The 18,072-nt window shown below is 39.7% G+C and overlaps 1 protein-coding gene across 2 annotated transcripts in view; it reads left to right on the top strand.

The window, feature by feature from the left end:
- Positions 1-18,072, top strand: part of LOC105490315 (tropomodulin 2) — a 66,709-nt gene that overhangs the window by 30,917 nt on the left and 17,720 nt on the right. For both annotated transcript variants that reach the window (XM_011755827.2, XM_011755831.3), the window contains exons 7-8: positions 1,280-1,387; positions 17,066-17,209. In XM_011755827.2, the coding sequence (XP_011754129.2) occupies positions 1,280-1,387; positions 17,066-17,209 (252 nt within the window). The remainder of the gene's footprint in view (positions 1-1,279; positions 1,388-17,065; positions 17,210-18,072) is intronic.

Below are 18,072 nucleotides of genomic sequence, written 5' to 3'. Positions count from 1 at the left end.
TCAGTGTCAGGAATCTGGTAGTAGCTAGCTGGATAGTGTGGCTCAGGGTCTCAAATGAGGTGACAGTGAAGTTGTCATCCAAGGCTGCAGTACCAGGCTTGCCCGGGGCAGGAGGATCCAATTCTAAGATGGCAGATTCATGTGGCTGTTGGGAAGAGGCCTCCATTTCTCACCATGTGGCTCCCCAGAGCAAGTGATCCAAGACAGAAAGATGAGAAAGCAGGAAGCCACAATACCTGTTTTGACCCGGTTTCTGAAGTTACTGAACATGTTTGTTACTTCCACTTTATTCAGTTTGATAAGTCATGCCACTCTCAAAGGGAAAGAGTAGAAGAGAGAGAGAGAGAGAGAGAGAGTGTGTGTGTGTGTGTGTGTGTGTGTGTAAATATTACCTGAAGTCTCTTTTGTTTATTCTTTTTGGGCCAGTTCTTCGCGTTTAATAATAACCAACTTTTATTGAGTGCGTACTATATGCCATGTCCTTTACTAAATACTTGGAATTTATTATCTCATTTAATTATTAGTGGGACTTAAAGAGTTGTTAAGGTCATAGAGCTAGCCTATAGTGCAGCCAGGACTCTTCTCCACTTCTAACTGCACCCCATATTGTCTCCTTCCCCAGTGGTCATTACTGTGGTAAATGATCTAGAAAAAGGACTAAAAGATGAATAAGATTTTTTCAGTCTTTACTCTGAAAAATATTATACTAGGAGAAAAACACTAAACAGATAATTATAACATGATGTGGTGAGCCCCCAAATGTCATTGAATTGCAAGAAAGAAAAATTTTAATGCTACCTAGGAGATCCAGTAAACAAAGGAGATGATATTACATCTGAGTCTTGAAAGATGAGTAGGAATTAATCAGAGAAAAGGACAAAAGGAATTTCCAGGCTAAGGGGAAAGCATATATAAAGGTCTGAAAAAGAGAAAGACTGTGGTATATTAAAACAATGGCAAGTATATCAGTCTGGCTAGAATATAGAGTGAAAAATAAAAAGAGGGAAGTGTAGTATGTGCATACTTTCTTGGTAAGGGAAAACAGAAAGACAACACTCAAGAGGTACCATAGTGGTAAACTAGATTCCCCTATTGGACACTAAGTGGTGCTGTTGGCTCAGGATAGCTTGGTTGCTGAAGGCTAGGTAACGACCCTCATTTAGAAGGGATATCATGTATTTATCTACATACATATGGTATTTAAAGGTTGTGGGTTCTTACCTTGGCAAGAGTGTGCCATAGAATGGGTCATCAACTAGCCATGTCTTCTCTGTCTTAGAACATTCCAATTCCAACCCTGAGGGAATTTGCAAAGGCTCTGGAGACCAACACTCACGTGAAGAAGTTCAGCCTGGCCGCAACTCGCAGCAATGACCCTGTGGCCATTGTGAGTAGAATTCTTAGAAATATAACATAAAGTTATTTAATCCACTGGAGGCTCTATTTAATTTGTTTCTTTAGCTAACAATTTTTTAGATCTGGTAAACTTACATTCTACACAGTTAATGAGCAAAATTATAGTTACAATGCAATAGTAAAACTTCAGAACCAAACTGTCAGATGCTGTAAGTTATCTGGAATTTTGTCAGCATTACAATTTTCAGAGAAAGAAACAAGATAAGTTTGGCATTTAACTAACTGAATATTTAGGGTTTGTTCTGTGCTTAGGATACATTTTCTAAAACTTTTGCATCTGCAGTCATTGCATATTATGACCTTAAAATCCTTCAGGAACTAGGCACCTATAGAAATATTGAAGTAGCTGGGCGTGATGGCTCACGCCTGTAATCCCAGCACTTTGGGATGCCGAGGTGGGTGGATCATGAGGTCAGGAGTTTGAGACCAGCCTGGCCAATAGGGTGAAACCCTATCTCTACTAAAACTACAAGAACTAGTGGGCATGGTGGCATGGGCCTGTAGTCCCAGCTACTCAGGAGACTGACGCAGAAGAATCACTTGAACCCAGGAGGCAGAGGTTGCAATGAGCTGAAATCATGCCACTGCACTCTAGCCTGGGCAACAGAGGGAGACTCCATCTCAAAAAAAAAAAAAAAAGAAATATTAAAGTATATTTTAATCTTTGAAATGGATTATTGTGTGTCTAAAATATCTTAGACAACCAAATCATGAAGCATTTTGTGTTTGACACCTTGTTAACCAGAATATGAAAAAAATAGCCAGCCAGATGTGGTAACGCACAGCTCTGGTCCCAGCTACTTAAGAGGCTAAAGTGAGACAATTGGCTTGAGCCCAGGAGTTCTAGGCTGCAGTGAGCTATGATCGCACCTCTGCACTCCAGTCTGGGCAATAGAACGAGACAGTAGATAGATAGATAGATAGATAGATAGATAGATAGATACATACATACATACATACATACATACATACACACACACATACATACATACATACATACATATGTAACAGAAAAATAGCCAACTAAAAGTTCTGTTCTTCCTATGCATTTTAGATAATTTAGCCAAATAAGGAAGCCCCTTGACCCAGGTAAATACTTATACCATCACTATCATGATTTTTATTCTTCCTATCAATAGCCAATTAATAACTCCTATTAATAGCTAATTTGTTGAGGAATTAGTAAATACCAGCACCGATTTTCATGCTTTCCACACAGTATCTCATCCATTTGTCACTGTAATGCTATGAGGTATATACTCTTATTAGTTCCAACTTTAACAAATGAGAAAACAGCCTCGGAGAGGTTAAGTAAGTTATCCAAGGTAATAAAACCAGTAAATGGCAGAGCCAGAATTCACTACCAAGTCTTTCTGGTTCTACAACCAGGAAGCTTAACCATCAAGCTATGCTAGATTTACACACAATGACTGGCTTTCATACATTTGCTAAAATATGTCATTTATCAAAAGCCTGGGCATCAACCTGTTGTTCTATGGCATTTAATGCTCAGCCCTTGAATCAAGTTAGAAAAACAAAAGTTGGGCTGGGCGCGGTGGCTCACACCTGTAATCCCAGCATTTTGGGAGGCCAAGGTGGGCAGATCACGAGGTCAGGAGGTCGAGACCATCCTGGCTAACATGGTGAAACCCCATCTCTACTAAAAAATACAAAAAATTAGCCGGGCGTGGTGGCAGGCGCCTGTAGTCCCAGCTACTTGGGAGGCTGAGGCAGGAGAATGGCGTGAACCCGGGAGACGGAGCTTGTAGTGAGCCGAGACCACACCACTGCACTCCAGCCTGGGCGACAGAGCGAAACTCCGTCTCAAACAAAAAAAAAAAAAAGAAAAGAAAAGAAAAACGGAAGTTGTCTTGACTTGATCTTTTGATTTAAAGTAACGTGCCTTTTGGAAGATCTAAAATAGCATTTAAAACATGACATGAAAGTAATGACTACCTGTCATGGTCCTGGCACAGAATAGCTGTTTGAAAGTACTTGTTAGACAAATGAATGATCATAACCTGCAACCTCTAGCAATAGAGAATATTTCTATGGTGATCACAGCAAACTTGAAATAAGCACTCATGTAAAAGAGGAACCAGGCTACAGAAATCAATGTTTTTACCAGCAGTTATTACATATCTAAATCTGTAGATTGAAAGCAGTTTTGAATTTGAAACCTATCATTAAAATAGAAAGATAGCAGAACTAGATAATTGGTAAGGTGAAATGAACAGTTTAAGGATTCTTATCTCTGTATGATTTTGTGCTATTTCTGCCTTTTAGTAGATGTTTTTCAGTAAAGCAAAAATATTCACAATATACTTTGTATGTAAATGAATAAAGGGATAAAGAAATGATTTGTCACTTCTGTTTAATATATTATTTTGAGTAAAATTGCAGGGGTGGGGTTAGTTCACAATCAACTGCCAACACTACTGGTAAATAATCTAACTCCTATTCTAGACCAAATAGATAACTTACTAAGTGGATTAAATAAATTCCAAATATAATAATCACTTTGATGCTGTTTTTAATGCAACAACTATGTGTTGAACGCCTATCATATGAAAAGCACTACACTAGGAGCTGAATTTTTTCGGCAACACTTTTCAGGCAAATTTGACCTTTTGTAACTTGCTTTTTAAAGAATACTTCATTTGGTAGCAAATGTTGGAAAAGGTGTGGAGAAAGGGGAGCACTTGTATACTGGTGGTGGGAATGTAGAGTAGTACAGCCATTATGGGAAACAGTATGGTGGTTCCTCAAAAACCGAAATTAGAACTACATATGATCCAGCAATCCCACTGCTGGGTATATATCCAAGAGAAAGGAAATCAGTATATTGAAGAGATATCTACCCTCCCATGTTTACTGCAACACTGTTGACAACAGTCAAGATATGGAATCAACCTAAATGTTCATCAACAGATGAATGGATGGAGAAAATGTGGTACATATACACACTGAAATATTATTCAGCCATAAAAAAAGAGAAATCCTGTCATTTGCAGCACCATGGATGGGACTGGAGGTCATTGTGTTAACTGAAACAAGCCAAGCACAAAAAAATAAATATAGCATGTTCTCACTTACATGTGGGAGCTTAAAAAAAGTGGTTCTCATGGAGGTAAAGAGTAGAATGGTGGTTACCAAAGCCTGGGAAGGGAGTGGGGACAAAGAGAAGTTGGTTAAGAGGTACAAAAATACAGTTAGTTAGAAGGAATAAGTTGTTGTATTCAATAATTTATTATAAATTTCAAAATAGCTAGAAGAGAAGAATTGTAATGTTCCCAACACAAAAATCAGCCTTTGAGGTGATGGCTATCCCAATTACTCCAATTTAATCACTGCATACACATTGTATAAAGGTATCAAAATATCACATTTACCCCCAAAAATATGTACAACTATTATTTATCAGTAAAACATTTTTAATTTATTTGGTATAGTCATAGTACAATGTATAAAAAATAGAGGGACCACAGGAAGATATACATATATATATATTCATTTATGTGGATAGAGTTTTCAAAACATGATTTTGCTACTGTTTTCTGAAGAGCATCACTCCTAATAGAAATTTTTCACTTGTCCTCCATTCCAGTTCTAAGATGTGTCACACCTTCCTCCCCTCCTGACTCCCCTAATCCCCCCTCCTCAAGGGTAAGCAGAGAAGAGAGGCAGAACCAAGGGAACGAAGTGATGATTTTAGGAAAGATTTTCTTGGTTGTCACTGTGCCTGGGTGACTGTTTTATTGGGAGCCCTGGCAGAAAGTCTTCATTTTTAGCATTCAAACATGAAGTGAAAAGGCGTTTCTGGTGGATGACATTTGTGGACCTCAAACCTTATTCTGCTTTCATATTATAAATTATTATTCTGATATATTGTTAGAATCAGTGAAGCCCTGTGTGACTGGCATCTGTTTAGACATGTGCCCATTTAAGGCTGTTTTGCATTCAATCAGAAAACACATTTTGGGGTTCGTGGTGAACACAAGCCATTTTACAGATGAGGCAACTGAGACTCAAAGAAGTTGAATGCTGAACTAAGATTACACCACATGTGGCCAAGCCAGGATGCAAATGTAAGTCACCTGTGATTGAGTTTAGTTTACTGTGCCCCAAGCACTTCCATATAACCACATCTATAGTAACTGAGCATTCAAATGGAATTTGTCCCCACTGAATGCCAATGGGGAGAAGGCTCAAATGTATTTAAAATGCTACTGTTATTTACAGTGAGCCATATAAAAATCAAGAGTTTAGGACAGCACCGTTTATTAGAAATAAAACTTGAGAGGTTACTTCCAAGATGGCCAAATAGGAACAGCTCTGGTCTCCAGCTCCCAGTGAGATCGACGCAGAAGACGGGTGATTTCTGCATTTCCAACTGAGGTACCTGGTTCATCTCCATGGGACTGGTTGGACAGTGGGTGCAGCCCACGGAGGGTGAGCTGAAGCAGGGTGGGGCATCGCCTCACCCAGGAATCACAAGGGGTTGGAGGATTTCCCTTTCCTAGCCAAGAGAAGCCATGAGTGACTGTATCTGGAGGAGCAGTACACTCCTGCCCAAATACTGTGCTTTTCCCACAGTCTTCACAACCAGCAGACCAGGAGATTCCCTCCCATGCCTGGCTCGGCAGGTCCCATGCCCATGGAGCCTTGCTTACTGCTAGCACAGCAGTCTGAGATCCACCTGAGATGCTAGAGCTTGGCAGGGGGAGGGGCGTCTGCCATTGCTGAGGCTTGAGTAGGTGGTTCTATGCTCACAGTGTAAACAAAGCGGCAGGGAAGCTTGAACTGGGGGGAGCCCACTACAGCTCAGGAAGGCCTACTGCCTCTCTAGATTCCACCTCTGGGGACAGGGCATATCTGAACAAAAGGCAGCAGACAGCTTCTCCAGACTTAAACGTCCTTGCCTGACAGCTCTGAAGAGAGCATTGCTTCTCCCAGCATGGCATTCGTGCTGACAGACTGCTGCCTCAAGTGGGTCCCTGACCCCTGTGTAGCCTGACTGGGAGACACCTCCCAGTAGGGGCTGACACCTCATACAGGCAGGTGTCCCTCTGGGAGGAAGCTTCCAGAGGAAGGATCAGACAGCAATATTTGCTGTTCTGCAGCCTCTGCTGGTGATACCCAGGAAAACAGGGTCTGGAGTGGACCTCCAGCAAACTCCAGCAGACCTGCAGCTAAGGGGCCTGTCTGTTAGAAGGAAAACTAACAAACAGAAAGGAATAGCATAAACATCAACAATAAGGACATCCACACCAAAACCCCCTTTGTAGGTCACCAACATCAAAGACTAAAGGTAGATGAAACCACAAAGATGGGGAGAAACCAGAGCAGAAAGGTGGAAAATTCCCAAAACCAGAACGCCTCTTCTCCAAAGGAACACAACTCCTCATTAGCAAGGGAACAAAACTGGACAGAGAATGAGTTTGACGAGTTGACAGAAGTAGGCTTCAGAAGGTTAGTAATAACAAACTTCTCTGAGCTAAAGGAGCATGTTCTAACCCATTGCAAGGAAGCTAAAAACATTGAAAAAAGGTCAGATGAATGGCTAAATAGAATAACCAGTGTAGAGAAGAGCTTAAATGACCTGATGGAGCTGAAAACCAGAGTACAAGAACTTCATAAAGCATACACAAGCTTCAATAGCCGATTTAATCAAGTGGAAGAAAGGATATCAGTGATTGAAGATCAAATTAATGAAGTAAAGTGAGAAGACAAGATTAGAGAGAGAAAAGTGAAAAAAAAAAATGAACAAAGCCTCCAAGAAATGTGGGACTATGTGAAAAGACCAAATCTACGTTTGATTGGTGGACCTGAAAGTGACAGGGAGAACGGAACCAAGTTAGAAAACACTCTTCAGGATATTATCCAAAAGAACTTCCCTAACCTAGCAAGGCAGGCCAACATTCAAATTCAGGAAATACAGAGAACACCACAAAGATACTCCTCGAGAAGAGCAACCCCAAGACACATAATTGTCAGATTCACCAATGTTGAAATGAAGGAAAAATGTTAAGGGCAGCCAGAGAGAAAGGTCGGGTTACCCACAAAGGGAAGCCCATCAGACTAACAGTGGATATCTTGGCAGAAACCCTACAAGCCAGAAGAGAGTGGGGGCCAATATTCAACATTCTTAAAGAAAACAATTTTCAACCCAGAATTTTATATCCAGCCAAACTAAGCTTCATAAGTGAAGGAGAAATAAAATCCTTTACAGACAAGCAAATGCTGAGAGATTTTGTCACCACTAGGCCTGCCTTACAAGAGCTCCTGAAGGAAGCACTAAACATGGATAGGAACAACCAGTACCAGCCACTGCAAAAACATACCAAATTGAAAGACCATCAACACTATGAAGAAACTGCATCAATTAATGGGCGACATAACCATCTAGCATCATAATGACAGTATCAAATTCACATGTAACAATATTAACCTTAAATGTAAATGGGCTAAATGTCCCAATTAAAAGACACAGACTGGCAAATTGGATAAAGAGTCAAGACCCATCAGTGTGCTGTATCCAGGAGACCAATCTCATGTACAAAGACACACATAAGCTCAAAATAAAGGGATGGAGGAAGATCTACCAAGCAAATGGAAAGTAAAAAAAAGCAGGGGTTGCAATCCTGGTCTCTGATAAAACAGACTAAATCAACAAAGATCAAAAGAGACAAAGACGGGCATTACATGATGGTGAAAGGATCAATTCAACAAGAAGAGCTAACTATCCTAAATATCTACACACTCAATACAGGAGCACCCAGATTCATAAAGCAAGTTCTTAGAGACCTACAAAGAGACTTAGACTCCCACACAATAATAATGGGAGATTTTAACACCCCGCTGTCAGTATTAGACAGATCAATGAGACAGAAAATTAACAAGGATATCCAGAACTTGAACTCAGCTGTGGACCAAGTGGACCTAATAGACATCTACAGAACTCTGCACCCCAAATCAACAGAATATACAGTCTTCTCAGCACCACATCACACTTATTCTAAAATTGACAACATAATTGCAAGTAAAACACTTCTCAGCAAATGTAATAGAATGGAAATCACAACAAACTGTCTCTCAGCCCACAGTGCAACCAAATTAGAGCTCAGGATTAAGAACTCACTCAAAACCACACAACTATGTGGAAACTGAACAACATGCCCCTGAATGACTACTGGGTAAATAATGAAATGAAGGTAGAAATAAAGATGTTCTTTGAAACCAATGAGAACAAAGACACAATGTACCAGAATCTCTGGGACACGTTTAAAGCAGTGTGTAGAGGGAAATTTATAGCACTAAATGCCCACAAGAGAAAGCAGGAGAAATCTGAAATTGACACCCTAACATCACAACTAAAAGAAATAGAAAAGCAAGAGCAAACATATTCAAAAGCTAGCAGAAGACAAGAAATAACTAAGATCAAAGCAGAACTGAAAGAGATAGAGACCCAAAAAAACTCTTCAAAAAATCAATGAATCCAGGAGCTGGTTTTTTGAAAAGATCAACAAAATGGATAGACGCTAGTAAGACTAACAAAGAACAAAAGAGAGAAGCATCAAATAGACACCATAAAAAATGATAAAGGGGATATTACCACTGATCCCACGGAAATACAAACTACCATCGGAGAATACTATAAACACCTCTATGCAAATAAACTAGAAAATCTAGATGAAATGGATAAATTCCTGGACACATACAACCTTCCAAGTCTAAACCAGGAAGAAGTTGAATCTCCGAATAGACCAATAGCAGGTTCTGAAATTGAGGCAATAATTAATAGCCTACCAACCAAAAAGAGTCCAGGACCAGACAGATTCACAGCCGAATTCTACCAGAGGTGCAAAGAGGAGCTGGTACCATTCCTTCTGAAACTATTCCAATCAATAGAAAAAGATGGAATTATCCCTAACTCATTTTATGAGGCCAGCATCACCCTGATACCAAAGCCTGGCAGAGACACAACAAAAAAAGAGAAATTTTAGGCCAATAATGATGAATATCGATGCAAACATCCTCAATAAAATACTGGCAAACCAAATCCAGCAGCACCTCAAAAAACTTACCCACCTTGATCAAGTTGGCTTTATCCCTGGGATGCAAGGCTGGTTCAACATACTCAAATCAGTAAACATAATCCATCGCATAAACAGAACCAACTACAAAAACCACATGATTATCTCAATAGATGCAGAAAAGGCCTTCAATAAAATTCAATAGCCTTTCATGCTAAAAACTCTCAATCAACTAGGTATTGATGGAATGTATCTCAACATAATAAGAGCTGTTTATGACAAACCCACAGCCAATATTATACTGAATGGGCAAAAACTGGAAGCATTCCCTTTGAAAACCGGCACAAGACAAGGATGCCCTCTCTCACCACTCCAATTCAACATAATATTGGAAGTTCTGGCCAGGGGAATCAGGCAAGAGGAAGCAATAAAGGGTATTCAAATAGGAATAAAGGAAGTCAAATTGTCTCTCTTTGCAGATGACATGATTGTATTTTTAGAAAACCCCATAGTCTCAGCCCCAAATCTCCTTAAGCTGATAAGCAAATTCAGCAAAGTCTCAGGATACAAAATCAATGTGCAAAAATCACAAGCATTCCTATACACCAAGAACAGACAAACAGCTAAATCATGAGTGAACTCCCATTCACAATTGCTACAAGGAGAATAAAATACCTAGGAATAGAACTTACAAGGAATGTGAAGGACCTCTTCAAGGAGAACTACAAACCACTGCTCAAGGAAATAAGAGAGAGAGTGCACAAACAAATGAAAAAACATTCCATGCTCATGGATAGGAAGAATCAATATCATGAAAATGGCCTTACTGCCCAAAGTAATTTGTAGATTCAACACTATCCGCATCAAGCTACCGCTGACTTTCTTCACATAATTGAAAAAAACTACTTTAAACCTCATATGAAACCAAAAAAGAGCCTGCATAGCCAAAACAATCCTGGGCAGGAAGAACAAAGCTGGAGGCATCACGCTACCTGACTTCAAACTTTACTATAAGGCTACAGTAACCAGAACAGCATGGTACTGGTACCAAAACAGATACAAAGACCAATGGAACAAAACGGAGGCCTCAGAAATAACACCACACATCTACAACCATCTGATCTTTGACAAACCTGACACATACAAGCAATGAGGGGAAAAGATTCCCTATTTAATAAATGCTGTTGGGAAAACTGGCTAGCCATATGCAGAAAACTGAAACTGGACCCCTTCCTTACAGCTTATACAAAAATAAACTCAAGATGGATCAAAGACTTAAATGTAAGACCTAGGACCATAAAAATCCTAGAAGAAAACCTGGGCACTACCATTCAGGGCATAGGCATGGGCAAAGACTTCATGTCTAAAACACCAAAAGCAATGGCAACAAAAGCCCGAATTGACAAATGGGATCTAATTAAACTAAAGAGGTTCTTCACAGCAAAAGAAATTATCATCAGAGTGAACAGGCAACCTACAGAATGGGAGAATTTTGCAATCTATCCATCTGACAAAGGACTAATACCCAGAATCTACAAGGAACGTAAACAAATTTACAAGAAAAAAGCAAACCCCATCAAAAAATGGGCAAAGGATATGAACAGACACTTCTCAAAAGAAGACATATATGCAGCCAACAGACATATGAAAAAATCCTCATCATCTCTGGTCATTAGAGAAATGTAAATCAAAACCACAATGAGATACCATCTCATGCCAGTTAGAATGGCAACCATTAAAAACTCAGGAAACAACAGATGCTGGAGAGATTGTGGAAAAATAGGAATGCTTTTACACTGTTGGTGGGAGTGTAAATTAGTTCAACCATTGTGGAAGACAGTGTGGCGATTCCTCAGGGGTCTAGAACTAGAAATACCATTTGACCCAGCAATCCCATTACTGGACATATACCCAAAGAATTATAAATCATTCTACTATAAAGACAGATGCACACGTATGTTTATTGCGGCACTATTCACAATAGCAAAGACTTGGAACCAACCCAAATGCCCATCAATGATAAACTGGATAAAGAAAATGTACCACATATACACCATGTAATACTATGCAGCCATAAAAAAAGGATGAGTTCATGTCCTTTGCAGGGACATGAATGAAGCTGGAAACCATCATTCTTAGCAAACTGTCACAAGATCAGAAAACCAAACACTGCATGTTCTCATTCATAAGTGGGAGTTGAACAAGAGAACACATGGACACAGGGAGGGGAACATCACACACCAGGGCCTGTGGGGATTGGAGGGCTAGGGGAGGGATAACATTAGGAGAAATACCTAATGTAGGTGACAGGTTGATGGGTGCAGCAAACCACCATGGCACATGTATACCTATGTAACAAAATTGTACATTCTGCACATGTAACCCAGAACTTAAAGTATAAAAAAATAAATAAATAAAACGTGAGCCACAAATGTAAGCCCCACGTATAAATTTAAATTTTTTAGTAGCCACATTTAAAAAAAAAAAGACAAAATTAATTTTAGTAGTAAATAGATGCTTCTTGACTTACAATGGGTTATGTCCAGATAAAGCTATTGTAAATTGAAAATCTTTATCTGAACATAGCCTCATCATAAGTCAAGGAGCATACTGAATGAGTATCGCTTTCACATCATGGTAAATTCCAAAAATCGAAAGTGGAACCATCATGTCAGGGACTCTCTGTATTGTATTTAAACCGATATATCCAAAATGTAATTTGAAAAAATAATGAGGTATTTTGCATTCTTTTTTTCATACTACATCTTTGAAATCGAGTGTGTTTTATGTTTACAGCACATTTCAAATCAGACTAGCCAATTTTCAAGGGCTCAATAGCCACATTTCTCATGGCTACCATTTGGCCAGTGCAGAAATTTGCATTTCCATACAATCCTATAAAGTACAGAGAGCAAACCCTTCTCTTTAAAGATGTATTTCTACTCTATTTCAATGACATTTAAAACATCTAGTCTTTGTTTTAATAATGTTATTATTCCCAGCACATGTAATATGCTCAAATATTTGCTGAACTGAAGTGAACCTGGGCTTGCAGCCCAGGATTGTGTTTGGCTGGCTCGCCGCTGTTTTGTGGAGCATAAGAAAGTGTTTTCTCAAGTTTAAAAGAAATTGGCAAGATCCTGGCAACTCGCCAGGAGGTTCTGCAACTTTCTGTAAAGGCCTAATTGCTCTGACATTTTGTTATTCTAATAATGAGAGTAAATCCCAAAGCTTGGAGTGTCCAAAAGGAAAGTCCTGATGCATCCCTCTCTGGTGATCAGATTAAAATGTATAGATTTAATTTTAATTAAGGACCTAGCACAGAATAAATACGCTTTAATTTACGTGGTGTGCCATAGTGTAAATCCAAATTCTTGAGCTTTCTTTGCAGTACAAGCAACTGCCTGATCAAGATACAGGATTATTCTTCTAGTCCAGTGGTTCTCAACCTGGGGCAATTTTGCCCTCCAGGGGACATTTGGCAGCATCTGGAGATATTTCTAGTTGTCATGACAGGGAGGAGTGCTATTGACATTTAGTGAGTCTCAGAGGCCAGAGATACTGCTAAATATTCTTTAATACACAGGACAGCCTCCCACAACGAAGAATTCTTTGACCCCAAGTGTCAGTCATGCTGGGGTTAAATAACCCTGTTCTCGTCCAATGTTGGGACTTCTCGTCTTCTTTCTTCCTGTCTTTTCCACTGTAAAAACAATTAAAATAGTTCAGAACTTTTTTGTTCTACTCCCCAGAAGCAATCACTATTAGTAGTTTGTTTTTCATTCTTCTAGTTGTTGTCTTTATGACTTTAATTAAAGTGGTTACTGGCTCATGCCTGTAATCCCAGCACTTTGGGAGGCCGAGGCAGGAGGATCACTTAAAGCCAGGAGTTCGTGACCAGCCTGGGCAACATAGAGAGACCCTGTTTCTATACCAAAACACGGGGGGAAAAAAAAAAAAGTGGTTGTCAACCCTAACTGCACATTATTCACCTGGAGAGCTCTTCGGAAATGCAGATGGCCATTCCACAGCCTCAGAGATTCTGATTCAATTCTTCTGGGGTAAATTTTTTAAAGCTCTCAGGCCATTCTAATGTGTGGTCAATGTAGAAAACCACTAATGTACAGAAATTTATATTTTTCATTTATCATCTTAGAAAATTTTTTATTCTCTGTTATAAAAGATGAGGGCAGTTCTATACTTACTTTATGTTCCATTCCTCCTTTCTCTTCCACTTCCAAATTGTAGATACTACATTATTTTCACACATGTGAGCTTTATACATTTTATGTAATTATGTTCTGTGTTTGTATATAGATTGATTCCAAAAATTAACCTATTAGCAGCATTTACAATTATATAACTATATAAATATAAATCTCCATTCCCATGGACCTTGCAATCTAGTGACTAGTGCTGACCTGATTTTTGATCATTTGCAGGTAACTTATTTTTCCTTGCAAGAAATTTTTAGTACTCTCCTTCCCTTTGGAATTCTGAAATTTCACTTGTCTGTTCACTTAAGAGTCGTTTTGGGCCAGGCACGGCGGCTCACGCCTGTAATCCCAGCACTTTGGGAGGCCAGGGCGGGTGGGTCACCTGAGGTCAAGAGTTTGAGACCAGCCCTGGCCAACATGGTGAAACCCCATCTCAACTAAAAATATAAAAATTAGCTGGGTATGGTGGTGAGCCCCTGTAATCTCAGCTACTCAGGAGGCTGAGGCAGGAGAATTGCTTGAACCCAGGAGACGGAGGTTGCAGTGAGCTGACACAGTGCCGCTACACTCCAGCCTGGGCAACAAAGTGAGACTCTGTCTCAAAAAACAAAAAACAGAAAAGAGTAGTTTTTATTCATTCTGCTGAGTGTCTAGTGATTTCTTTCAGATAAAGATCCATAACTTTCTTCATCTCTGGGAAATTTATTTTTCCTCCTTAATTATTTGATAACTTCTTCCCTTCTCTTTTCTTTCTTTCTTTCTTTCTTTCTTTCTTTCTTTCTTTCTTTCTTTCTTTCTTTCTTTCTTTCTTTCTTTCTTATCCTTCTGGAACTCTTCTTAGATGAGTGTTGAATCTCTGCATCTTTCATCCACATCTCTTAAGGTTTTCTCATAGTTTCTATCTTTGTCTTTTTGCTGTATATCCTTGGAAATATCCTCAGTGTTATCTTCTAGATCACCAACTTGGTCTTCAGCCATGTTTATTTTGTAATTCTAGATGTCTATTATTTTCTTTTATTTCAATGTAGTTTTTTAAAATTTTCTAAGTGTTTTCTCTCTCTCTCTTCCCCCCCCCCCACTTTTTCTCTCTTTCTTTCCTGTTCTTTTTTTTTGTGGGGCAGGGAGGAAAATAATACATAATTAGAATTTTTACATTTGTGCTGTTTCTTCTATGGCATATTGTCCTGCTTGGTCAACTTTATTCTTTCATGATGTTGGTTTTCCTAAAATGTCTGACAATTATTGGTTGCCTGTTTATATTTTTGAATGGAGAGCAAGGTTGGTTTGTATAAACCAGGATCATTTCTCCTGCAGTTATATCTATCTATTTTACCAACAGACCTCTCCCTTAAAAAGGAGGCCCCTTTATTTTTCTCCATTTGTCACCATCTGATAAGCTATATATTTTATTTATTAATTTACTGACTCTGCCCTCTTACTCAAATATAAGCCTCTCTGAGGACAAGGATTTTTGTTTTTTTCTACTGCTAGAGCACAGTAGAAGCCTGACAAATAGTCTTTTTTGAATGTATGAGTGAGACCTTTTTTCAGCAGCAGGTGTGCTGACCTGCCACCTTCTCTGCAGTATGTGTATAAGGAGCCCACAGGCAGCCTGAGAGTCCCCTGCAATCACTACAGTTAGGAGGACTTCATTCTGGGAGGGACACCTTTCAATATATAGTAGTCCCCTTATCTGCAGAGGATATGTTCCAAGACCCCCAGTGGATACCTGAAACCACAGATAGTACCAAACCCGATATGTGCTATGTCTTTTCCTATACTACACACCCATAATAATGTTAATTTTTAAACTAGGCACAGTAAGAGATTAATAACAATAACTAATAGAACAATTGTAATAACAATATGCTGTTATAGAAGTTGTGTGAATATGGTCTCTCTCAAATATCTTACTGTACTATCCTCCTCCCACTTGTGATGACGTGAGATGGTAAAATGTCTGTGTGATAAGATGAAGTGAGGTGAATGACATAGGCAAGGGGACTGTGTTAGGCTACTGTTGCCCTTCTGACCATTTGTCAGAAGTAGGATCATCTGCCTCCGGTGATCCTGGCTCATCCAGCCATGACGATGTCAATAGTTGGATGTCAAAAGCAGACAATGTCATTGGTTCATAGGCAGGGACAGCATGGAGATACTGGACAAAGAGGTGATTCACCTCCTGGGCGACATAGACCACAAGATTTCATCACACCACTCAGAACAGCATGCGATTTAAAACTTAAGAATTGTTTATTTCTGAGGTTGTCCCTTTAACATTTTCCCACTGCGGTTGACAGCACGTAACTGAAACCGCAGATTGCGGGGAATACTGTACTTCCTTCCTGGCAGAGCTGCCTTTCCCCTTTTCCCCCCACACTGTACTGGTATGAAGGTCTGGAGGCGCCTCCGTTTCCGCACTGCTTCTCTCACAGTTCGCAGCACCTTCACCAGAGGCTCTTCCTGGGAGACTTCATTGATAGCTGTGCTGGCAGCTGCTCTTTTTCCTGGAAGGTGCTGGGAGGGATAGTATGCTCTCCATCTGCCCTAGCTGTTCCATCTGTTCCTAAGGCAGTTCTTTAAGGAATTGCCCCAAATGGAACCTATCTCTAGCAGCTCAGGCAACAACGTGCTTGTGCTAATTTATCTGTCGATCTTTCTATTTTCTGTATTTCAGCAATTTCTCAAGATAATGGCCTTTTGTTTTGTTTTGTTTTCTTGCATGTTGAGAATTTCAGTCTCTTAAAAATTATATTATTTCTTCCTGGTGGTGGGAAACTTTGCGAGTAAAGAGAGCCGGCAGGTGCACATGTGCAGTCTGCTGTCTCAAACTGGAGTCTCCCATGGGTTTGCCACCCTCAGTGGTGATTTTGTTCCAAAAGTTATATTTTTAAAATTCTGATTTATAGATGATCTGAAATAATATAACTAAATCAGTAGTGTCCAAGTACTAGTCAATGGTAAAGTTTTTTTTTTTAATCAATTCATAGTAAAAGGAAAAAAACTGGGTTTTCTGGGATTATGTCCTTTCTACCTTTTTTCTAATGTTAAAATGTGTTTTCTCAAAAAAAAAAAAAAGAAAAGAAAAGAAAACAGATAGTGTTTTTTTAATGTCTCTACTTAACAAAAAAAAAAATCAATAATCCTATGTCAGTATCTTTTTTTAAAAAAAGTTTTTGCAAGTATGTGAAATTTATGTCTAGACTGCTGGACTGAAATATTTTAATTGCGGTTTTAAATTGTATCTTTGTTACTTGGAAGTGAAAGTATGATTTGGTGAAAGTTTTCTTTAAGTGCTAGAAAACATCTGTATTTAATTTCGGAGTGAGGCGTTTAGTAAATTAATCTTTAGAAATTCTAACTTAATTCTAAGTTTTTTTCTTTTTGCATCATAAGGCTTTTGCAGACATGCTGAAAGTAAACAAGACTTTGACAAGTCTAAACATAGAATCCAATTTTATCACTGGAACTGGAATCCTGGCCCTGGTAGAGGCACTGAAAGAAAATGACACCTTGACAGAGATCAAGATTGACAACCAGGTAAGGAAGGCCAGAGAACAGGCAAAGCCAACTCACAGGGTGTGCAGTGAGCAGGGGAAATGCCACAAGAAATGAGTTAAAAGACACAGTTCTGTGTGTGACTCCATTTGATGTACTGGATTTCCTGTAAGTTTTATAACCATTTCTGGCCCATGGAGGATGTGCAGAAGAGCATGTTACTAATCAAACAATGTACAGTGGGGCAACCTGGGACATAAAGAGCCATCTACCCACAACCCTAGGCTAGTCAGTCTCAAGAAAAGAAAGCGAGGAGGTGGTGGCAGAGGTGTTGACAGCTGCTTTACTCAGTCTCATCATTGTTGCCCTTTGGCATGTATCTCTGCCCTGTCCTATCCCAGCCTTACTTTTGCTTCTCAGAGGGACTGTCACTAACAGAGAAAGCAGGGTAGCCATGGCCAAAGATTCAGATTTCTTTTCCTTGTCTGAAGACTTCTACAACCAAAAGAGCAGAGGCAGGCTCCTGCAGTCTGATGCTGGCTGCAGAGAGCCTATTTAAAGGAATCAGGGTTCTAGAAGATGGTCTGGCTTAGAGTGGCAGGCCACACCCATGAGACTGTGGTCTGATCACAATCTCATTGATCATGACCGCAGCATTTCTCAGGTTCCCATCTGCAGCCAAAGCAAGGTGCTTTTCCCTAGAGCCAACTCTTCCTGCCTGGCAACCTCTTTTTCCCAGCATCAGCCTGCAGTGCCTTTCGAGTTGCTCTGCTGGCTTCAGCTGAGTCCTGCCCACAGACAGCAACTCTCAGTGATCAGCCATGATGCTGAGCCCTGCTCCTCTGGCCACGGGGGAGGGTCTGTGATGGGGTTCCAGACACTGTATCTTGAAAAGAAAGGGCCTT

The sequence above is a fragment of the Macaca nemestrina genome, chromosome 7, assembly GCF_043159975.1.
Source record: "Macaca nemestrina isolate mMacNem1 chromosome 7, mMacNem.hap1, whole genome shotgun sequence".
NCBI lineage: Eukaryota > Metazoa > Chordata > Mammalia > Primates > Cercopithecidae > Macaca > Macaca nemestrina.
Note: the sequence above shows the minus strand (reverse complement) of the source record. Positions and strands in the feature narration are given on the sequence as shown.